Consider the following 24,303-nt stretch of genomic DNA (forward strand, 5'->3'; position numbering starts at 1 on the left):
TTTGGCATACAGAAAGCAAAGCACATTGATGGAACTAACACGAGGGGTAGCTAGCCCTGTTGTGAGGAAGAAGGAAAATGGAATATTTGCAATGTCCTTTTCAGATGTAACTGCACATGCTTAATTTATTTCGCCAAAATACCGAAAACTTAATCCAATTAAAGGATAACCCAGAAGCCAAAATACACCCAGAAAGAAATATTGATGCCAGGTTTTGTACCCATACCTGCTTAAACTGTATCATGATGTCTTTAGAAAGCTCCATGTCTTTAAACATTCCTTCAAGTTTGCTTGTGAAAGCAGCTCCACATTCTATAAAATGATAGTTGTATTGAAATTGCAGTTAGATATTTTGTCATTGTCAACAAAAGATTTAAAGTGCATCAATAAGCAGATAGCAGAGAGGTATTTCCTGTTTCAGATAAAGGTAAAGATTACAACAGTATTGCAATTCTGCTCAGGAGTGGCTGGCTTGGTGGGCAGCTGTTGCAAATTGGTTCTGTTGGTGTGCCCTTGCTGCCCTGTCCTGGTAAAGCAGCAGTGATGCTGCTGCTGGAAGGCAAACTCTGTGGTAGCCAGTGGCGTAGCAAGGTCAGATGGTACCCGGTGTGAAAAATTTCTTGTCACCCCCCCCCCATTGAAATTATTAAAAGAAGGAAAAATAAGATACAGTCGCAAGTGTTATTTTCTGGTTTATTTACTTAACACTGTGAGCATAAGCACTTAAAAACTTTTTTTCGCAATGGGAATTTCTTATGAATGAAATTTTTTACTTAATTTTGCAGATTTGGCTTAACGTATGATGATCACAATGAATCAAGGAACGAAAAAATGTAACAAAAATAAATTCAGCACAGCACTTATAAGCTTCAGTAACTAACTCAACAGAATGACGTGGGGTGACTGACCGGCATGGCAGCGGATAGGATTGGTTGCGGGTTGGGTGATGATGAGTTACTGGTTGTTTACGTCTCGCTCAAGTATAAACTGTAGAGACAGACTGCGGTGAATCGGTAGAAAGAAACACCCACTCCCCTTCCTCATCCATATGCTCTCCACTATACAACATCAAGTTCAGCCACGTTTCGTTGCATTTGTTGACTAAACTAAAAAGTTTCAATGCATATTATGTTGACTTGTTGAGGTTAATTGTCAGACAAAGTTATTAAACTCGTTTTAAATAATTTTTTTCAAAAAAGTGTTGTGAGCCCCCCCCCCCAATTTTTTTTATTTTAAAAACACATACTTTTGCCATTTTTGTCACCCCCCTCAGTGATGACACCCGGGGTAGCCCACCCCCCCTTCCTATGCAACTGGTGGCAGCACCTTGGCAAACCAGTTGCTCTTCATTTATACTGAAGACTTTTTTAAAAAGAATGTGGGCCAAATTCTTAAATTGCTATCTATCCAGTTCAACTCCCAAAAAAGTAGCTACATGCAAGCTATGCATGTTTAAAAAGTGGCCTGCACGGCATTAAAATATTCACACACTGATTTTGTTATGGCACTTGCAGTTTATTGTGTTATGGCACTTGCAGTTTATTGCTTACTTTAGATCAGAGGTTCCCAAACTTATTTGGCCTACTGCCCCATTTTCAGGAAAAAAATTACACAGCGCCCACCTGAAAATCTGCCTTCTTTAAGCGAACAAAAAGAAAGATGCAGTGACAAATTTGCATTCTTTTATGTATCTATATTTCTACCTACATCCTACAACCTAGTAAAGAAGGATAATTTTAAAATAAAAATTATAAATATCAAAAATAATTCTAATGAGAAGAATGAACCTGGTGTGCTGCTATCAATTTATTAACGTTTGGCTCTATTTTTGTCAGCAGGATTCTTAAATCACCACAATTAGCTATTTGGGGGCAGGTTCTGTTTTCAGTTAACAGATTTGTGACCGCACTGAACCCACATTCCACTAAATATGATGAAGGAAATATTGGCAAAACCTATTTGGTGTTTCACAACTTTCTGACTAGTTGCAGGACCTTAGCCAGACCTAGCAGAGTACACGCAGAATCCACGGAAGCAATTGGCAACTTGGCTGCAGACAGGATAGACGAAGCAGGAACCAGGAACTTGTAGTTAGGTGTTTATTATATACAGTGGACTATTTACAGGAACAGAACACGGATCTTATGCTAGCTCTCTCTGACACGATTGACAACTCCTACACTCACTGACTACACTCAACTCCAAACTCTGAACTAACAGTTAGTAGGCCATTAATTATCACTCCCTTGAGAGAGCTTGACCAATCAGGGAGTGGTCTCCATGTCTCTGTTATTACCAGGCAGACTTACTCCTTCAGATTGCCTTCTGGCTGTCTGCCAAACCTTAATTGACTCTGTGTGAGTAGCTGCATGTACACAGTTTCCCAACAGGAAATGCTATAGTATTGTACAGGGGAGGAGTTGACACTGTCCCACAACAGCGCCTGACCTGGCGGTAAGCGTCATTACTGTTGGGTATATTTACGTAGCTGTAAATGGAGCCCACGCGCTTCCCTCAGCTCTCCGGTCAGCTACTGTAGCAGAGTGCACGCAGCGAGAAACTGTTGCTGTGCGTGTGTGTATAATAAATCAGGCTGCACGCACGGTGTCTTCCTTATCTTCTAAAAGTCTTTATTCGTGTAGAAAAACAGCTCTTAAATCTTTCCTGGCGACAGAGCACACATCTTGCTTCCTCTCCGGAGGAAACCGAAACAGAACAGACACACAGAGAAAACACTCCCCTCTGTGTACGGAGAGCCACGCCCCAGAATGTGAGACGTCACACAGAACCTCTTAACCCTGTAGGTTCTGATTCTCTCCACACCCCCTCTCGCCTCGCATTCTGGGGGTACTGTGAACACACATTTACAGACCTCTGAGAGTTCAACACCTTCCCCATTGCCTTTCGCCCCTTCCTGGCATCTTTGTCAGGCAACTGTTGAACCTCCTCACAAATCTCAGGTTCGCACCTAGCCACACCAACCCAAGCACTAGTGGCTTCATACCTTTCAGGTGGAATTCCCTTTGTTGCCCGAGATGAACGCCTGGGCACAAACTGGGGTGCTTCTTCTGACCCACTGGGGCCAGCAGGTGTGTCTTCTTCATCAGACTCCTCCCCCTCTGACTTGACCCATCTGTGAGCTTTCTCCATTATGCTAACAGGAGATGAAGGCTCACTCTTGGACACTCCTTTAACAACCCGTGGAGATGCCCAAACCTGTTCCGGACCTTGATCCTGGACCTGGTCCTCATTTTCAGGTTCAGCCTCTAACTCTCCCTCCTCCTCAGATTCAGACAGACAATCTGAGTGAATGTCAGGGCTCGCTTTGCGCCTTGCCCAACCATCCTGCTCACAGAACTCAGCATGTTTACTGATCAGAAGCTTGGTCTGATCACCTTCTGGATATGCAAACCTCCACCCCTTCGTCGCAGGTTCATACCCACAGAAGATCATTTCCTGGACCTTTGGACCACCTTGTTCTTGCAGAGCTTTTGGTACCGGCACCAAGGCTTTCGTACCGAATACACGGAGGAAATGCACCTGCGGTTTCTCTCCGTGGAGCATAAAATACGGGGTTTCACCTACCACTGAATTGTAGGACCTATTCTTCGTGAAATTCGCAGCCTTCGTCAACTCCCCCCAAAAGCTTTGAGGCAAACCAGAGTCATACAGCTGAATCTCTGCTGCTTGAACCAGAGCTTTGCTCCTAAGCTCTGCCACTCCCTTCTCCTGCGGAGAAGTCACCTTGTGACGTATCCCTTTCTGGCGAAAGAATTTCTGCAGAGCAGACCCAGTGACCTCTGACCCTCGGTCACTCTGGAACCCCTGCACCTTGGTGGAGAACCTTAGTTCCACCTCCGCAATCCAATCTTTGATCAGTTGCGCTGCATCCTCTTTCCGTTTCAGCGGATAGAACCAGCCAACCTGGCTAAAATCATCCTGCAGCGTCAGCCCAAACTTGGCCCCTCCCAGACTTGGCTTTGGCATGGGACCAAAAAGGTCTGCGTGCACAAGCTCAAAAGGCTTTGTGGCTACCCTCTCCACTCTGGGAAAACCACACCCTTTTACATTCGCTTTTCTGCAAGCCCTGCACTTTAGGGGTCTACCACATTCTCGTATTTTGCAACCTTTAGTGCACTCCGGTAGCATCTGGATATCTTCACAAGAACCATGTGACATTTTCTTGTGCCACGCACAAGCACATGAAACATGAGCATGAACATTTGCAGACTGTGCCTGTACTTTCTCAGCACTCCCTTCACCCTCCAGAGGTGTTTCAAGAACAAAAAGGCCGTTGTGCCCTTTTGGAACACTGATCAAGACTTTCCCCCCTCTGGAAATTGTGCAGACATTCTTCTCAAAACAAACCTTATACCCCTCCTGTAAGAGACAAGGTACAGATAAAAGACAATGTTTTATCCCCAGCGCCACATAGACTTGCAGCTGCGCCTGCAAAACAGAAACATAAACATTTCCAACTTTAGACAATGGCTTTTGTAAATCGTCTGCAAAGCAAACAGTTTTCCCATCTAAAACAGGTTTGCAGTTCCACATCTTGACACCAGGTGTCTCAGTTATCAGATGTCTGTTGACAGTACTGTCAATAATCCATTTCGTCACTTTGTCCTCACTGCAGCTGTTCTCCGAAGCTGCCATAGCAATGACCGTCCCGCTGCCCCCTTCCTTGGGGCCTTTGCAGGTGTCCTTTACAACTGCCATGGATGCAGTTAGCTGATAAGCGCCGTCTTCCCCCTCTGAGCCACGTCCTCTCTGCGACTTCCCACGCCTGCCCCCTCTGCTGGACTGGTTGCCATGGAAACCCGGCTGATTCCCATGGGAAACGGCCTTGGAGACATCCTGCCCTGTCTCCCTTGCTCTCTGGGGGCAGTAGCGACGCAAATGGTCTGGCGAATTGCAAATGTAGCAGCGACGAGTGGAAAAACACTGGGGTGAGCTCACAGCTAGCATAGTTTCCGGGCTAGCTCCGCCCCCTCTGAAATGGCACTCCTCCTCGTCACACACAGTGGAAACTTTTCCAAACTGGCTTTTGGGCCTCTCTGCCCCCCCCGACACTTCCAACAGCACTCCGTGAGGCTGTAAAATCAGGGCTTCTGGCTGAGCACTCAGCTTCCTCCTGCTCCTGGCCACCTGCTGAGCTTTCACACAAACCTCTCAGCACTTTCCAGGCTTCACAGGCAGATTCAATGCCCTCCAAATGAGGTAGCAGCTTAACATGTACACTTGCTCTCAACATGCAGATCTCAGCTCTCACAGCTTTCTCTCTCTGCTCACTGTCCACCAGTTCTGCATTTCCAGCAGCTGGTTTGGCTGGGGCCGGCTCCTTCTGGCTTATTTCCCACAGCCCTGTTGCCCAATACCACGCTCTCACTTTCCTGACCCAAGTATTCCACGACTGGGTGGTGAGCTCTTCAAGCTTTTCAAGCGGAGCTTGAAACACCTCTCGGCCATCTGCCATCTTCCCCCGGGGCCCAGCTTACTCACGTATACAAACAGCAGCTCTCCAGCTCCCGGACCAGCAGAACAGCGTCCCCCAGCTGAGTTCGTCTGCCTCTCCCAACTTCAGGCAGGACTCAAAGCTGGTGTCAGCGACGTCTTCAGCTTGCCTTCAAACGGTAGGCACAGCTCCAAACTCTCTGCAGCTATTCTCCAGCTGGCTCCCACACACACCGGCACGTCTGGCAACAGCTTCAAAGCGTTTTCTGACCACCCATGACCTGTTGGGTATATTTACGTAGCTGTAAATGGAGCCCACGCGCTTCCCTCAGCTCTCCGGTCAGCTACTGTAGCAGAGTGCACGCAGCGAGAAACTGTTGCTGTGCGTGTGTGTATAATAAATCAGGCTGCACGCACGGTGTCTTCCTTATCTTCTAAAAGTCTTTATTCGTGTAGAAAAACAGCTCTTAAATCTTTCCTGGCGACAGAGCGCACATCTTGCTTCCTCTCCGGAGGAAACCGAAACAGAACAGACACACAGAGAAAACACTCCCCTCTGTGTACGGAGAGCCACGCCCCAGAATGTGAGACGTCACACAGAACCTCTTAACCCTGTTGGTTCTGATTCTCTCCACAATTACACAACAAAGGAAACATGTACAAATGGTTTTTCCATTTTTTTTCTTCTCTTCTTTCCTTATGCTTCCACTGCCCCCTTATTTTTATTCCACACACCCCAATTGCACCTGAGGCTACTACCGCCCATCCTGAATTGTTCCAGTGCCCCCCAGGGGAGGTATTTACCACTTTGGGAAACACTGCTTTAGATGAAGTAAATACAGATATATTTCTAAGCCACTTCATGCATCCAGTGAAGTAAGTTGTAGCCTATGAAAGCTCATGTGACAATAAGTTTGCTAACTGCCACACAAATTTATTGTCTTTATGTCAGTACAACCTAGGAAATCTAAAAGGGCCATTACAGAACCATGGTATTCTGAAAGGCGAAGTTTGAGGAGGTAAAACTCAAAACAGTGGATAGTTTACCAGCCTAAGCCTGGGATTCAAACAGGGGCATACCATGGGTTGCTGGCACCCAGGGCAGGTAAAGTGTCCTGGTGGACTGGGCAGCTGGGGTGGAGGCCACATTGGCATTGGCGGCTGCCCTGCTACTTCCCTCCTTCCTCCCCACCTTGTCCCACCCCACCCCAGAGGCACCTTGTGGCCATTGAATGGAGCTGCTGCCTGGACAATGAGGCAGCTGAAGCCCCTCGCAAAAGAGGGGGAAGCAAGCAGGGAGGCGTTAGTTACAGGGGTCCCTCACACCTATATTAAGCCTCTAATTGGGAATGTCTACACAGGTAGGACTTGAATGCACTCATTCAGTGCATTCAGTCTCTGTAAGAGTGTAAGCTAACTAGGAGGGGATGTTTTATCCCGTGTTGATGGCCTTTCAGCTGATTCCCTGGTGACCCGCTGGAATGCAGAGTTAACCAGGGCTATTGACTGTCTGGCTCCGAAGCGCCCTCTCCAATTGCATGGAGCCCAGAGAGCCCTGTTATTTCCCCCGGAGCTGAGAGCAATTAAACAATCGTTGAGATGGCTAGAGCACCGGTGGCGGAAAACTCATTCTGAATCGGACCGGACACAGGTTAGAGCTCAATGTTGAGCCTACCAAGTGGCAATGGCGACGACGAAGAAGAGTTTCTTCATCGCCTCTATTGAATCTGCAGAAAACAGCAGCAGGGGACTCTTTCAGGTGGTTCACAGTCTAATGGAACCACCTTCGTCATCGGGCCAGGTAGGAAACCCAGGATCTCCTGCAATGCTTTTGCAAAGTTTTTTGCAGATAAAGTCGCTCAGATTCGGAAGGAGGTAGACTCCACCGTGGAAGCAGGGCTGAGGTGGGAGAGTGCTGGAGTCCTGTCTAGTCATATTATATGGGATCAATTCCAATCTGTTACCTCCGAGGATGTGGACAGGCTGCTTGGACGAGTGATCCTTGCCCATCCTGGCTCATAAAAGCAAGCCGGGAAGGGCTGGGCAATGGGCTCTGCGGGGTGGTGAATGCTTCCCTCTGCGAGACCCACTCAAAGAGGTGGTCATTAAACCACTTCTTAAAAAAGCATCTTTAGGCCCGGCCAATATGGCCAACGATCGCTCAGTCTCAAATCTTCCATTCTTGGGCAAGGTGACTAAGTGGGTGGTTGCTGAACAACTCCAAGCATGCCTGGAGGATTCAGACCATTTGGATCCCTTCCAATCGGGATTCAGGCCTCACCATGGGATGGACTTCATTACAGACTTACCAGCCTCAAGGAAACAGACAGTAATATGGGTGGTGGTAGACTTGTTTACTAAAATGGCGCACTTCATGCTGTGCCAGAAGCTGCTATCGGCCCAAGAAACAGCGCAGATGTTTGCAAAACATGTGTTTAAGCTGCACGGGTTGCCGTTGAGAGTGATTTTGGAAAAGGGGGCACAATTTACCTCGCAGTTTTGGAGGAAGTTAATGCAGCTTTTGGACGTAGAGGTGTGCTTGACCTCGGCTAGGCACCCACAAACCAATGGCAAGTCAGAGAGAACCAGCGCTACGTTGCAACAATACCTTCGTTGCTTTGTGAAATATCAGCAAGAAGACTGGGTAGACAAGTTGGGACTGGCAGAGTTCGAGTACAGTAACGCAGTAAACACGTCTACCCAGCAGACTCCATTTATGGCAAACCACGGAAGACACCCAAGAGCATTTCCAGAGCCATGAAGCAACTTGTCGGTGCCAGCAGCGGAGCAGTTCATGGAGGAAATGCAGGCTCTACAGGAACTGCTGAGGGAGAAACTAGACGCGGCTAAGGCAGTGTACAAGAAGAATGCTGATGAACATAGGCAGCAGGGGGAGGAGATCGAAGTGGGGGATAAGGTGTGGATGTCAGCTAAAGACTTGCCAACTAAGGGGAGATAGAGGAAGCTAGAGCCAAGAAGGCTGCGACCATTTCAAGTGGTAGAGCAGGTAAATCCTGTATCGTTCAAACTTAAATTGCCTGCCTCAATGAAGATACACCCTGTATTCCATAGGACTCTCCTGTCACCATTTGTTCCTGCACACCAGTACCAGAAACTTAAGCAGGCACCTCCACCTCCAGTCATGGTGGAATCCCAAGCGGAGTATGAGATCCAGGAAATATTGGATTTGAGGATTTGCAGGAGGCAGTTGAGGTATTTAGTGTCTTGGAAAGGTTATGCTGCTGAAAATTCCTGGGTACGAAGCCAGGATTTGCATGCCCCTGACTTGCAGAGGCAGTTCCACCGTAGGTACCCCCACAAACCCAAACCCAGAGGGTGGAGGCCGAACCCAGTGAGGAAGAAGCTGAGGAGAGTGAAGAATGGTGGGAACCTGCATCAAGAGAGCCCTCCATGGCAGGCAATGAAGCAGAGGAGGAGGAAGGGGGGCTTAGAGGAGGGGGTGATATCAGAGAAGCGGCTATTCTGACAGGCAGAGGGAGAAGAATCAGAGAGCAGCAGGAATCTGCTTTCTTCACACACAGAGAGTAAGGGAAGCTTATCTAAGAACCCGTAGATTGAGTCGTTTAGTAGAAAGGCGCATGTCAGGGAAAAGGAGGGAGTGGAGGCTTTCCTGTGTTGGCCAGAAAAGGAAGCCAAATCCAGCAACTGACTCAACGGGCAAGGAATGATTAATGGAGCTCCGACCGGGAGTTATTTTAATTGACCAATAAATCTGAAATAATTAACTGTCAGAGGTTGCGTCATGTGTGAGAGAGACATCAAACCTGACACTGCAATGCGCTCTACGTGGGGCTACCTTTGAAGGTGACCCAGAAAGTGCAATTAATCCAGAATGCAGCAGCTAGACTGGTGACTGGGTGTGGCCGCCGGGACCATATAACACCATTCCTGAGAGACCTGCATTGGCTCCCAGTATGTTTCCAAGCACAATTCAAAGTGTTGATGCTGACCTTTAAAGCCCTAAACGGCCTCGGTCCTGTATACCTGAAGGAGCGTCTCCACCCCCATCGTTCTGCCCGGACACTGAGGTCCAGCGCCGAGGGCCTTCTGGTGGTTCCCTCACTGCAAGAAGCAAAGCTACAGGGAACCAGGCAGAGGGCCTTCTCGGTAGTGGCGCCTGCCCTGTGGAACACCCTCTCATCAAATGTCAAGGAAATAAGCAACTATTTTACTTTTAAAAGACATCTGAAGGCAACCCTGTTTAGGGAAGTTTTTAATGTTTAATGCTGTAATATGTTTTTAATATTCGGTTGGGAGCTGCCCACAGTGGCAGGGGAAACCCAGCCAGATGCTTGGGGTATAAATAATAAACTTATTATTAATTTATTATTATTATTATTTATCATCATCCCTTCAGTTCTTTCTGATAGGCCAGAATTGCAAAGTCAACACAGGTGGAAGAGTCCACATGACTGAAGGGGACACAAAACTCTGCAACACAGACACTTTTTTCTGGTAGTACATTTTTAAGGTGTCATGCCTAGGCAATGGATTCTTTCTTGCAGGGGGTTGGACTACAGGACCTTTGGATGCCTTCCAAAACTACAATTCTATAATTCTATCTTCTTCTTAGGAAATACAGTAACAATCCTTCATATGCAAAGCTATCATTTTTAAAACACTTTCTACAATATGGATGTATTGGAAACCCACTCTGATTTCTAAAGAAAGAAACATCTTGAGTTTCTGCACATTTTGATATATTAGGCTAGAGGAGTGGTGTTGATGTTGGAGAGAACATAAAATAGACAGCAAGCAATACATTAGAAAAAATGCAAAAAAACGTTACCAACAAAGGGAGATTGGCAAAACAAGCTGTGTATCTGAAATTGGCAGTGGAAATTAGACAACAACCAAACCAAAAACTTAAAAAAGAGTGGGAAAGTGTAAAAAAATATTTGGCATAACATTGTTCTCAAATCAAACCCTTGATGTGTTTCAAATAAATTTCACAAAGTCAAAATGCAGATAAACAAGTTATTTATTATGTATTAAAAAGACAATAAAGGTAAACAACACAATTGAAAGGAAAAATAAGATAGAAAAAGCTGCAGTGAGGTGGTGGGTAGTCACGGGTGAATAAATATGGATATTGTTTGGTTTACTTATGTATACAGTATATGTTAAATTATGGATTGGAATATGTAAATAATTAACAAAGGAAAATTTAATAAAAAGCATTTTAAGAAAACACCAAAAAACAAAACTGCAAGCCTTCCATACTGTTGAGGTTCCTTTAATTGCTGTTAAGTAAACTCTGGTGCACGTGCTTCCCTTATCTTGCACCTGCAGGTTTTACGATTAGTGTTTGAAAGTCACTGTGACCTGACAACAGGCCAAGGGTGTGGTCATTCTTGAGTATATTGAGAGGGGGCTGTACACTGCCTGTTTGCTTTGGTGCAAGGAAGCTCTGCCAGATTGATACTGAACTCTGTGCTGTATGTATGCTGTGAGTTGTACTTCTTTGCATTTGAAGCCTGTACTTTATGTATATAGTGTATATAGTAAAAAGGTAAAGGGGACCCCTGACCATTAGGTCCAGTCATGGCCGACTCTGGGGTTGCGGCGCTCATCTTGCTTTATTGGCCGAGGGAGCCGGCGTACAGCTTTCGGGTCATGTGGCCAGCATGACTAAGCCGCTTCTGGTGAACCAGAGCAGCACACGAAACGCCGTTTACCTTCCCGCCAGAGCAGTACCTATTTATCTACTTGCACTTGGACGTGCTTTCGAACTGCTAGGTTGGCAGGAGCAGGGACCGAGCAACAGGCGCTCACCCCACTGCGGGGATTCGAACCGCCAACCTTCTGATCAGCAAGTCCTAGGCTCTGTGGTTTAACCCACAGCGCCACCCGCCTCCCTTAGTGTATATAGGAAACTGCCTTAATGCTTTGGATCCGTCAGTAAAGGACTGAACTGACTGAAAAGCCTCAAAGCCTTGAAATAAAAAGCCAGGAAGCTCCCTCCCCACCTCAACACTGTGATCTTTTAACTCTTTATTTTACATTAGAAATGGAGATAAGTATGTGGAGGGTGGGTGAGGATTTCTAGATAATGGAGAAACTACTGAGGAACTTGCGAGCCCGTTTTGTGGGAGAGCTGGCTATTCCTTTTCCTTGATAATAAATGGGTGGTGGTGGCAGTGGCAGGTGAGAGGAAGAAGAGAAGGACCTGGAGTTTTGTAGATTTGTAGAATTGGAAGGAACCAAGAGCCCTTCAACGATTCTCTCTCCCTACACACACACTGCATTGCCAAAGCAGCCAGCAGACTGAGACGGGCTCAGGAAAGACTATGGGAACGGACAAAGTGTGGGCTGCACAGATTGCAGAAGCTCCTTTTCCCTGCTTCCTCTATGCTGCTCCCAACCCAGGCTGCCTGCCTCCCCTCTGCTCCAACAGCTCCTTTGCAAGCACGGGGAAGCTGTGGCAGCCTCTGCAGCAGCAGCCACTCTTCCTCCTCTTCCCTCCGTGCCTCTTCTTCGTCATCCATTTGCTACCCACACACCACCATGCAGTGGCCTTCCTCTGGCCCAGGCAGCCCCTCCATCCTCCTCCGTTGTCCCCCTCTCATTTCCTTCAAGACCCCAGCCCTGCACTGGGTGGGCTCACCAGCAGTCAAACAAGAAGCAACTGCCCTTGCAGCGCAGCACAAGGCTGGCGTGAGGATGCAGCAGGTGTCCCTCCAAAAATGTGCCTCTAAAAAAGTGCACCTGGGGCCACAGCGACGGTAGCTCCACCCACGCTGCAAATAACTTTTAATGTAAATAGCATAAAGTATGCACATCATAATATGTAAATAATATTCAAGTGTCTTATCCTTTACAAACACAGGTTGGGGAGCTGCTATGACAGTGAACATAGAGAAAATTACAGAGGACTAAACCAAGCAACTTACCATGTTTGAGCTTGGAAAGCATAGATTTTTCAGCATCTACTGATGCACTTTTGCCTACCAATAACCGCTTTGCTAGATCTTTTTTGTAAAATGCCTCAAAAACATCCTTTCCTGTAGAAGACAAGTTTATTTAAATCTCAGTTTGAAGTCTACATTACAACTGTCTCTCTTTAAATTACGGATCAGCAACTTGTGATTCCTGGATTCCATTTTAGCTCCCTAAGGCAGAGGTTTGCAACCTTTTTGAGTCCACGGCTCCCTTGAACAACTGCATTCTTTCTGCAACTCCCCTGTGAGGAAATGTGCTCTGAGCCTCAGAAGCCCAGTTATGTCACCTCTTGCCTGCAGAGCCAGCAGCCCCTCATCCCTTTTTGAACACGCTCCCTTATGGAGTGTTCCCTCAGCCTCCTCTCCTCTCCCTCTCCTTGGGAGTCCTACAGCAGCCATCGCAGCCACCCCGGTCTCTGAGCTGCTGCCCCCAGCCCCAAAGAGCTGTCTTCTCATGCCACCCCACAAGGGCCTGTGAAGAGGATGCCCCCAGCTTTAGCAGCCTGACGGTGACTGGCAAAAGGTGAATGCGAGGCCACCATTTTATTCACCTAGGGAAGCAGTGGGTGCCACCAGGCCTGCATGGTGGAAAGGCTCCCCTTTGGAACAGGGCACTCAGCTCCCAGGCAGGCATTGCACACAGCAAGCACAAGAAAGGCCAGCATAGCACCTGTCTGGCTGGCCTCCCACTTGTCCGTCCGTTCCCAACAGCAAGGGCTGGTGGACTGACTGGCTGTGGTCTGAGTTCACCTCAGCTCCTAGCAACCAGCACTCCCTGGCCAGCCCCAGAGGCACCATTCGCATGGAGAGCTTGTAGCCTGTTGGTTTCTATTTCCCTCACTGAGCAGCAACTGCAGTCACAAGACATTGTTTTGCATTCCACAGTCAAAGTTACTGTTGGATTCCCACGGGAATGGGAGACTGGGTGTGACGTTCACTGGTTTCCTGTTTTTCAGTGTTCTCTCGGTTTCTTTGTTAGAGAGACAGTTGCTTCTCTGCTCTCACAGAGGCAAGATGCATGTTTGTATTCTCTCAGCATAGAGTATAAATAAAGTTAAGAATGTGGCACATACTGCTTATCCTTCTGCTGTGTGGACTACTCTGCTTGGGCTCAAGATAAGACGAGCCTGTATCAGCTTCAGATGGGCCGAAGCTGGTCAAAATCTCAGATTTTTTGTTATGGGCCCAGAAAAACGGAATCGGACTGAAGAATGGCTGCTGGCAGAGGAACAGAGAAATAGAGGATCGGAATGCCGGCAGAGGCAGAGAGACGGATCGGGTCTTATCTGCTCTGCGTGTCAAGAAGATTGATGAGAGGTATGTGCTCATTGCTCCGGGCAGCCTGCCAGCTCCTAATTAATGGCTTTATGGCTGGACTTTGAACTTTTAAAGCTGTTTGCCGCAGCACAGGCTCCAAGGCTTGGGAGGCTTGAAAACCGAAAGTACTTTTACAAGTGCTTTTGGTAGCAGCTGTACACAGACGCAGCTTGATTAATGACGCAGAAGGCTAATGCCAGAGTCATGGCGGCTCTTCGGGATGCTTTCAGGATTCCAAAGCTCAATAAGAAGAATTATGCGGAGTGGGTACTGTACGCAGAGGCTCTTCTGCGTAAAGAATGTCTGTTTAATGTTATTACAGACACTCCCCCAGCTCCAATAACAGATGAATGGGCAGCTAAGGATTCCAAAGCAAGGGGAACTCTTACATTGATAGTCTCCCCAGAAGAGCTCTGTCTGTTGCGTGATAAGACCTCAGCCAGAGAGATTTGGGACACTTTGAGAGATGCTCATTTGAGAACACAGGCGGGTGCTTCTTTGTTCTACTATGCCAAGCTGCATGATATGGCACTTGCTGAAGGTGCAGATGTGCGTACACATCTGATGGAGATGCAGAATCTGAGACATGAGCTGCAACAGAGAGGACTCACCTTTCCAGACATTCTTTGGGTTCAAGTTGGGAGTCCGTTGCCACTCAGATTGCTGTTCAGCCAACTGCTCAGATCACAGTAGCACATGTTACTGCCGTGATTCTGAATGAAGCGGACAGGCGAGGTGCTAGCTGCATAGGTAAGGGGGAGTCTTCACAGACGTCATCCCAGAATGCAGTGGAACCACCTGATGGCGCCAAAGCTTTGAAGGCAGTGAAATGCTACTCGTGTGGACGTCTAGGCCATATGAAGAGGGAATGCAGATTTCCCAGGGCCAAGACAGAGCAACGCAGTGAAGGCTCATCGCGTGGAAAAAGCAAAGGCAAAGGCAAAGGTCCAGTGTCCAGGACAACGCAGCACAAGGCAATGGTCTCACGCTTCACTCCAAAGGTTGCAAAGGTCCAGAAGACATCTAGATCTTTCTTCGTGGTGGATTCGGCCGCAACGCACCACTTATGCAATGACAAGCGACTGTTCGTGTCTTTTACACCACAGGAAGGTGCGATTCACCAGGCGGATGACCACATGATCCCCAGTCAAGGCTACGGAACTGTTGTTCTTCACAGTTTGGACTTATCGATACAAGATGTTCTCTACGTTCCAGATGCTTCACACAATCTACTCAGTGTTGCGCAGCTGAATGAACGGAAAATTGACGTTTCCTTCAAGAACAATAAGTGCACCATCACAAAGAAAAACGATTATGTCTTGCATGCTGAATATGTTGATCGTTTGTTTGTTTTGTATTTTGATGATGTTGTGCAGGATGAAACTTGTTGCATTGCAGGTTCTAACAAAAGTTTGCATGCAGGATGTATTCATGATTTTCACAGGAAATTTGGTCATTTGCATTTTGAGGCAGTATCTAAAATGCCTGCCTTGGTTGAAGGTATGACTATTAAACCTTGGAGGTACCACATGAAGTGTAAGGCATACGCAGCAAACAAGGTGAAAATGGCTGCGAAAGGTAAGGTGTCTAGTAGGCAAGCTACAGAACCATACCAGGTTGTTCATGCTGATTTGGTTGGTCCACTGTCGCCCTCTTTGGGTGGAAACAGGTACTTCATGGTTCTCATTGATGCATTTTTCAAGTATATTTATGTGTACAATCTCGAGCAGAAATCAGAGGCATTTCCAAGGTTCAAGGAATTCTGTGCTTGGTTGGAAAATGTGCATGATAAGAAGATAAAGACTCTTTTCACTGATCACGGGGGGGAATTCACTTCTCAGCAGTTTGAAGCTTTTCTGACTGAGAAAGGAATTCAGCACGATTTATCTAGTCCTTGTTCGCCATGGCAGAATGGACTTTGTGAGAGGGTAAATCAGACATTGCTTCAAGGGTTAAAAACCTTGCTGCATGATGCCAATCTTCCAGAGAGTTATTGGGCCGAATCTCTCTCGTGTTTTGTTTACAGTTATAATCGCAGGTTATCTTCAGCGATTGGTTGTACCCCCTATGAGAAGATGTTTGGCAAGAAGCCTTACATCAAACACATGAGGATTTTTGGTTCTGACATGTGGGTTCACACACCACAAAGCTCCAAGTTAGGCAAGCGTGGATTGCATGGTATCTTTCTAGGTTATCAGAAAGGTTCTTACAGAATAATGATGACTGACTCTAAGACAATTAGGCTCACAAGAAGTGTTGAGTACAATGCCAAGTGGGGGGAGAATGTGGGAATTTTCCAATGTTATCCTGATGACAGTGATGAGACTGAGGATAGGCCACAGCAACAGCAGCAGCAACAGCCACAGCTGCCGCAACCACCCACACCCACTGATGAAGGTCCTGATCCTGAGTCAGAGACTGAATCAGATGATTCAGAGGATTTCAAGAGTGCGAAAGCCTCTATGCGACCCTCTGAAGGCTCTGATCAAGAATTGGAGGAACCTTTGTTCACAATAGGTCACTTTTCTCCTAAGAAGGAAGAGGAGAGTGTTGAAGACTTAAGGCTAATTCGCAGGTCTCAGAGAGCCACAAAAGGCAGACCTCCAAAGAGATTTGCAGATGAATTTGCTAAGACAGCAGTAGCAGCTGTTAAAAGCTCCAAGAAGGTATTTGAATCTTCAAGTTTCCAAGAAATCCAGGCTTTGGGTTCAAAGGAGGCTGAGCCATGGTTAACTGGCATGAAGGCTGAGCTTGATTCCTTAGAGAGGAACAAAACATGGGAGCTAGTTCCAGTAGTTCCAGGAATGAAACTACTTGGAAGCAAATGGGTTTTCAAAGCAAAGACTGATCAGAATGGCAAGATAGTCAGACACAAAGCCAGATTGGTAGCCAGAGGTTTTTCACAGGTACCAGGTGAAGACTCACGAGACCTACTCACCCATCGTGAGGTATGAGAGCATTAGGCTTATGCTCAAGCTTGCTGCAGAAGAGAATCTTCACGTTAGTCACCACGATGTGAATACAGCGTTTTTGTACGGGTCTCTAGGTGAATCTCTTTATATGCTTCCACCTGATGGCGTACAGGTAAAACAGGGATTTGTTTGTGCTCTGAAGAAGTCCCTTTATGGTCTCAAACAAAGTGCACGGTGCTGGCACTCTAAACTCGCTGAAGTATTGTTTTCTCTGGGTTTTCAGCAAGGTAAAGCTGATCCATGTGTATTTGTCAAAGAGGAAGGGCAAAAGAAGCTGTATTGCTTGTTTTATGTTGATGATATTCTGTTCTTTTGGAAAGATGTCACAATGTACAATAACGCCCTAGCTCAACTGAAAGAGCACTTTGACATGAAAGATCTTGGTGAGGTAAACAACTACCTATCTCTGGAAATAGAGATCAGGATGGTAACATTCTAGTACACCAGTCACGGAAAATTGCTGATGTGTTAAGCAAACTAAACCTGATGGATGCTAACCCTGTAGACACACCGATGACAACAGGTTATCAGGTAGATGACACTGAAGAAGCATTTTCTGACACTACACTGTACAGAAGTGTGCTAGGCAAACTAAACTTCATTGCCAGATGTTCAAGACCTGACATTGCTGTTAGCTATAATTTGCTAAGCAGACAAGTCAACAATCCTACTGTTAAGGATTGGAAAGCTCTGAAACGCATAGCACGCTATTTGAAAGGCACTATGCATTACAGACTGAGATTTAACAATCAGAAGTCTGGTGGTCTTGAGATATTTGCAGATGCAAGTTTTGATGGTGACACTAGACAGGAAAAGTACGTCTGGAGTTTGCTACATGTACAATCAGGGTCTATTTGATTGGTCATGCAAGAAGCAAACAGTTAGCTTAAGTACTTGTGAAGCTGAACTGAATGCACTGTCTTATTCACTTAAAGATTGTGAATGGTTGTTACAATTGTGCAAAGACATGAAAATTACTGTCAAATGTCCAATCCAGGTTTATCAAGACAACAAAGCATGTTTGGCTTTGCTGAATTCTGAAGGTTGTAAGCAAAGCACGAAGCATTTGCAATTGAAATTGCAACATGCTAGGGAACGTGTTCAGAAGGGACTCGTAATGGTGTCCTATATGCCAGGTAATGAAATTCCTGCTGATGTATTGCCCAAGATTGTATCAAGGGATCAACACTGTACCTATGTGCAGAAGTTGGGTTTGTACTGATATTGTACGAACATGCTGCCCAGTGATGTTCACAGAAAGGGGGAGGATGTTGGTTTCTATTTCCCTCACTGAGCAGCAACTGCAGTCACAAGACATTGTTTTGCATTCCACAGTCCAAGTTACTGTTGGATTCCCACGGGAATGGGAGACTGGGTGTGACGTTCACTGGTTTCCTGTTTTTCAGTGTTCTCTCGGTTTCTTTGTTAGAGAGACGGTTGCTTCTCTGCTCTCACAGAGGCAAGATGCATGTTTGTATTCTCTCAGCATAGAGTATAAATAAAGTTAAGAATGTGGCACATACTGCTTATCCTTCTGCTGTGTGGACTACTCTGCTTGGGCTCAAGATAAGACGAGCCTGTATCAGCTTCAGATGGGCCGAAGCTGGTCAAAATCTCACATAGCCAAAGCCACTGCATCAAACAGCCGTGCAATCCTTTGGGAGGCAGAGACATGAGAGGGCATCAGAGGAGGGAGGGAAGGAAAGAGGGATGGAGGTCACTGTTGCCCGTGGCACACCTGATCATCATTCAAGGCACCCCAGGTTGTCACGACACACTGGTTGAAAACCACTGCCCTAAGGGGAACCATTGAGCATCAACCATTCCCAAACCAACTCAGATGTATGGGCTTCCTAGCAGCTTACTTTGAGAAACGGAAGGGTGAATGGGAGTGGAGTGTTTGACTCCAAATCCTTATTATTTCCTCAAAGTAGCTCTACAATACAAGTAGCTGCTGTCCATGCATTCCACCTCATCCCCACCAACTCTTTAACAAGTCAAATAGTTTACAGATTCATAAAACACCTATGTGTATACAGTCATCCCTGTGAGTTAAGGGCAAGGAACCAATGTTATGTGACCTTGAGTAGTTAACTAGGGCTTAACCCTCATTTCTGCAGATCTAACCCAAAATAAAAGCCATTCTACTAGCTAAGAAACTGGGAGAATAGCAGTTAAACTTTGGATTCATTCAGCCTTATTGAGCCAATTTTTGCTGATATGTGCAGGTGTCTAATGCAAATAGGAAGTCCAGCTCTTACCATAGATGAACCTAAATATAATCATAATTTTATCCAACATCTTTTCAAGCTCTTCATCAGTAGCCTCTTTGTTTCCTGCACGAAGCTTTGAATCCACATACTTAGCTGAAGGAAAAACAAAAACAAAAAGTGATCAGATTTGAACTTGCATGCTTAAACAAAGTCTTAGTCTTACTCTAGACAAGGCTAGTGCTCTGCAAACTCTACTGGCCCATTGCCAGGTCTAACAGACAAGTGCCATGCAGACAACAGACTTGCCGTTCCCAAATGTCACATCATTGTGAAAAACAAAACAGAAGTTAATTCTCTGACCATTCGAAAGCACCATAATCTTCAGCCTCCTTCCTTGCTTGTAAGTATACCCTGTTGGGATGCAGCCAAGGAATCAGAGGCAATTGGCAGGCCCCCAGCTGGCCCCAGCCCACCGGTCGAACTCCACTCCTTGGATCAGCATGAAACTGCAACCCGAGCTTCAGAAGCTTTCAGAAGCTGAGCATGCAAGCCAGCAGAGTAAAACACTTCGCAACAGAAGGGAAGGGAGAGGCATATGTGAGCATATTTACAGTTTTATTCAGCATACATCAGGACAAAGGAAAACATGTCTTCTCCCCTTCGTGTCCAAAGCAAGGCAGGAAAACAATAGCCATATACAAACGGAAGTTCCCAGCAAACTGTGCTGGAGTGTAAACAAGCATGTGACACACAACAGTCATGCCTTTTAAGGTGGAATGGAATATTCTAACATACCCAACTATTAAATAACAGGTCTGATTGGAGGTTGAGCCCCACACTCCATCTCAAATTCAGCTAAGGGGCTGCAAAGCTCCATCAGAGGAACTGGACTGATTTGTTAAACTTTGAAATATAGCCTTGTACAAGATATCTGTTAGTTATAATAAAGTTAACTGACAGTTCGGTTCTTTAGTTTATTGTTCTACCCAGAGGCCAAGACAAACTTGTAGCAATAGTATTTAACAAAATACAGAGCATACATCCATAATATAAGCCGACATCCATGATGTAAGAGAGATACCAGAGATACCCAAAAGCAAAAATCTAACTTAATTTCAGTTTAAACATCTGAATCACCAAAACAACTTATAGCAATTTTATCTATTTCATTTTTCCTGATTATTATTATTTTGCAGCCAGTGCATAGAGAGCCAGTCTGCATTACAAAGCTATTATTATCACTCAAAAGAAACTGAACCATTTCTGGGACTTCCTGAGAGGAATCAAGTAGGTTGGTCGCAGCTTTTGGAGCTCCCCCAAAGCTGTAATTAAGCGGTGACTAATTACAACAAAGGGACGCGGGTGGCGCTGTGGGTAAAACCTCAGCGCCTAGAACTTGTCGATCGTCAGGTCGGCAGTTCGAATCCCCACGGCGGGGTGCGCTCCCGTTGCTCGGTCCCAGCGCCTGCCAACCTAGCAGTTCGAAAGCACCCCCGGGTGCAAGTAGATAAATAGGGACCACTTACTAGCGGGAAGGTAAACGTCGTTTCCGTGTGCTGCGCTGGCTCGCCAGATGCAGCTTGTCACGCTGGCCACGTGACCCAGAAGTGTCTTCGGACAGCGCTGGCCCCCGGCCTCTTAAGCGAGATGGGCGCGCAACCCCAGAGTCGGACACAACTGGCCCGTACGGGCAGGGGTACCTTTACCTTTACCTTAATTACAACAAAGTTACAGAGATAACAGGAATAAACTCCTAGGTACTCCAGATGGATTGCTCACTGAAGAGGGATAGAGAAATCCCATCAGAAGGGTGAGTGAACCAGAAGTTCAGGTCAGGTGAGTTTGCTGGCCAATCAAGCACAGTAATCCCATGGGCATTGAACAAGGTTTCGGTACTTTTGGCAGTGTGGGAAGGTGCCAAGTACTGCTGGAAAATGAAGTCAGCATCCCCATAAAGCTCGTCTGCGGAAGGAAGCATGAAGTGCTCCAAAATCTCCTGGTAGACGGCTACGTTGACCCTGGACTTAATGAAGCACAGTGGACCAACACCAGCTGATGACATGGCTCCCCAAATCTCTTTTCTGGTGAGAGCAGCTTTTGCATCTCATTTGGAAACCAAGGACCCAGAGTCTGGAGGAAGAATGGGGAGGCACACAATGCCAGATGCTTGAAGTCCAGTGTGAAGTTTCCACAGTCTGTGTTGATTTGGGGACCTGAACCCCACAGAGAATCTATGGGGCATTGCCAAGAGAAAGATGAGAGACATGAGACCGAACAATGCAATACAATACAAAATGAGAAGCAGAGACTGGAGAGTGGAGCAAGGCAGGTGGAAGGAGGCCTTGCCTGATGAAGTCTCTCCCCTCACAGTTCTTCCTCCAGGCACAGCTTCCTTATGAGACGACCCAGGGCCAGGGGGTGGGGCAAGGCAGGTGGAAGGACGCCTTGCCTGATGAAGTCTCTCCCCTCACCCTGGTCTTCCATAACACCTCAGCAGTTCCACAGGCTGATAGCATCCATGCTACGCCGCATTGAGGCAGTAATTGATGCAAAATGGGCCCAAACCAAGTACTGAGTACATATGCATGCTTCTACTTCTCAGAAGTCCAATATTGCTCTATTTGCAATCCTTGTTTTGCTGATTTCATTTAATATTCTAATTTTCTGAGATTGTTAATTTGGGGTTTTCATCAGTTGTATGCCATAATCATCACAAATATAACAAATAAAGGCTTGACATACCTCGCTTTGCATGTCATGAGTCTATCTCATATATAAGTTTCACCTTTTCAGTTGAATTACTGAAATAAATGAACTTTTCCATGATATTCTAATTTTCCAAATTTCACTTGTACTTTTGAAACTGCTATAAACCACTAAAGTAATTAAATAACTACTCAACTGTCGATAAACATGTCAATCTGAAATATGACCCTAAAGCTGGCTCAAAAAGAGTAGTAATTGAAGGCTGATTGTAAAACTGCTATCCAATAGTCTAATTTATTTATGGTAATGAGAATTAATGGTGGCATTGCACTAGCTGTGGCAAATGGAATGCTAAGGAGTGTAGGAATGTGTTGACTTTGAGCAAGTTCCTCTAGCAGCACCCATGATTGCAAGTATGTCAACTGTGGTGGATTTGCAAAAATTACTTCATGGGCAGAGAAAACAATTAAGAATTGAGATGCAGAAGATAATAATAAGCAAATCTCTGAATAAAGCGGAGGCCAGTGAGGAAGTACAGCCCCTGAGAAAAATTATTGGAGAAGATTTGTCAGATCAGGAAGAAGGTCTTACACAGTTCCCTGAGGGTCACAGCCATGCCTAGAGGATGGCTCAGTGCCACTGGAAGTACAATCTGGAATGATTTTAGAAGACAAAGCAACTAAGCCTCCTGCAGTAGCTGGAATGCTGGAAGGATCAATGTAATGCTGGAGCCAGGATGTTTAGAGCCAAGATGTTGAAGAACAAGATGTTCCAGAGGGGGAAGAGACATGTGGTAGTGATAAGTGACTCTTTACTGGGACTTCCGGGTTGGCGCCATCGGTAATGGCTGAATTCCTCTGACTAAGAGGAATTTGCTCCGTGGAAATCGGGTCTGGCCGCCACGGCGAAAGCGGAGACCCTTCAGAAATCACAGGCGGGTGAAGCCTGTGAACACGGGATTTGGCAGGCACCCTCAGCGCCTCCCCTACTCGCGGGGAAACCCGTTCGCGGGCTCCGTAGCGAAGTGGGGTGAGCAGCGCGGTGCTGTGAATCGACTGCTCTTTCCACAGAGTGAAGCCGCATAGCCGTTGCCGGACAGCGCTGACTTTTTCCTGTGAACAATTGGATTTAAAAAGACATTACCCGTGAGTAGAACAATTGGATCTCAAATATATTATTTAAGAACAACTATATTGGAACTTTTTAAAGGAAGAAAACTGTAATTTGGAACTGTAGCGGGGAGGTATAAACAGGAAGTCTGCCTTCTGCTTTTGTAGACAGAACAAAGCAAAGAGACTGCAAGCTAGAGTCTTGGAGAGCCGACTGGAAAGGATTAAAATCTCAATTTCTAAATTAGAAAACTCCCCCCTGGAAGCAGGAGAAGAGGGGGGAGAAGTTTTGGACTTTTTATACCTGCGAGAGAGAGGGAAGGAAATCAAAACTCCACTGCTCAAACCCTGGGAACGGGCTGCAAACAGACAATAAGGTTGCCGCAATTGGAATGCGCTCTGACTGTTAGCTGTCAAAAGAGAGATACATTCTGCTTAATTGTTTCTAACTGCCCTTCTGACTCTTAAGGGGCAGAAAAAGTAACAGAAAATTGAAACTAAATTTCTTTTTTGAGCTACGTTTTAAAAGGAGTTATTTTGGATATTTATAAGCAAAGATTGCAACTGTTTCCTCCTAGAGGTAGTAGTCGAAACTGTTGTAAAAGCCGGACCAGGGGAATTTTCCATTAGAAAGATAAAATTGTTTGACTGTGGGATTGACCTTGGACTTTTTGAGTGTTATGGCAAATGGGAAAGAGAAAGTAGATTTATCAACAACGAGATCTGGGAAGCCTTGGCAGCGAAGAGCGTCAGCATCTGGTCCTTCTGTACCAACTGCATCTGCGCCAACTCAATCTAAACAAAGAGGAATGTCTTCTGAAGAGGCTCTAGCAGCGGTGCTGGGTAAAATAAATGAATCTTTGGAAAAACTCAGCAGGAAAGTAGATGAGACAAATATAAAAGTGGATGCATCTAATGCGAAGGTGGATGCCGCAAATGCCAAAATTGATATTAATACAGAAAGTATAAATAGTCTGGGACAAAAGGTGAATACTAATATAGAAGCAATACAGAAATTGATACAGGAGTCTGCCTCGACCCGTCAAATTGCAGAGGAAGCAAAGGGGAAAGTGGAAGTTGTGGAAGCCAAAGTAACACAACTGGAAACAAAGAGAGTTCCAGATATTCAGAGACAGGTTGAGGATCACAGGCTGATTTTGTCTATGATTGAGTTTAAGGAAAAACAGACTAACTTGAGGATTAGAGGTGTACCCGAATTTGAGAAAAATACTTTGATAGAATTTCTTACGCAGGAATTTGCAGAGTTTTGGAAGTTGGATTTGGAACAAGAAGGAGTGAAAATCGTGAGTGCCTTCAGGCTTGGAAGAGGAGGGAAGAAGAATAGAGTAAGAGACTGTTTGATTTCCCTCCGATCCAAAGAGGAGAGAGATAAAATTCTGGGCTGGCATTTTCAGAAGCCTTTGGGAATATTGCAGTCAAGAGTGGAAATATTTAAAGATATCCCGAAATACCTATTGGACCTTAGGGCCAATTACGGAGATTTGGTTGCTCTGCTGAGAAGGAACAGTATCATCTTTAGGTGGGAATTTCCTCAAGGCCTATCCTTCAG

At 45.9% G+C, this 24,303-nt stretch overlaps 1 protein-coding gene across 4 annotated transcripts in view; it reads right to left on the reverse strand.

The window, feature by feature from the left end:
• The window catches only part of LOC144326398 (cullin-4B), a 163,655-nt gene that overhangs the window by 14,057 nt on the left and 125,295 nt on the right, over positions 1 to 24,303 (reverse strand). For 2 of the 4 annotated variants that reach the window (XM_077922970.1, XM_077922973.1), the window contains 3 exons: positions 18,967 to 19,071; positions 12,369 to 12,479; positions 227 to 312 (listed from right to left, as the gene is read on the reverse strand). In XM_077922970.1, the coding sequence (XP_077779096.1) occupies positions 227 to 312; positions 12,369 to 12,479; positions 18,967 to 19,071 (302 nt within the window). The remainder of the gene's footprint in view (positions 1 to 226; positions 313 to 12,368; positions 12,480 to 18,966; positions 19,072 to 24,303) is intronic. The other 2 variants (XM_077922972.1, XM_077922971.1) reach the window with 1 other exon arrangement.

Source organism: Podarcis muralis, chromosome W (genome assembly GCF_964188315.1).
Source record: "Podarcis muralis chromosome W, rPodMur119.hap1.1, whole genome shotgun sequence".
NCBI classification, from domain to species: domain Eukaryota; kingdom Metazoa; phylum Chordata; class Lepidosauria; order Squamata; family Lacertidae; genus Podarcis; species Podarcis muralis.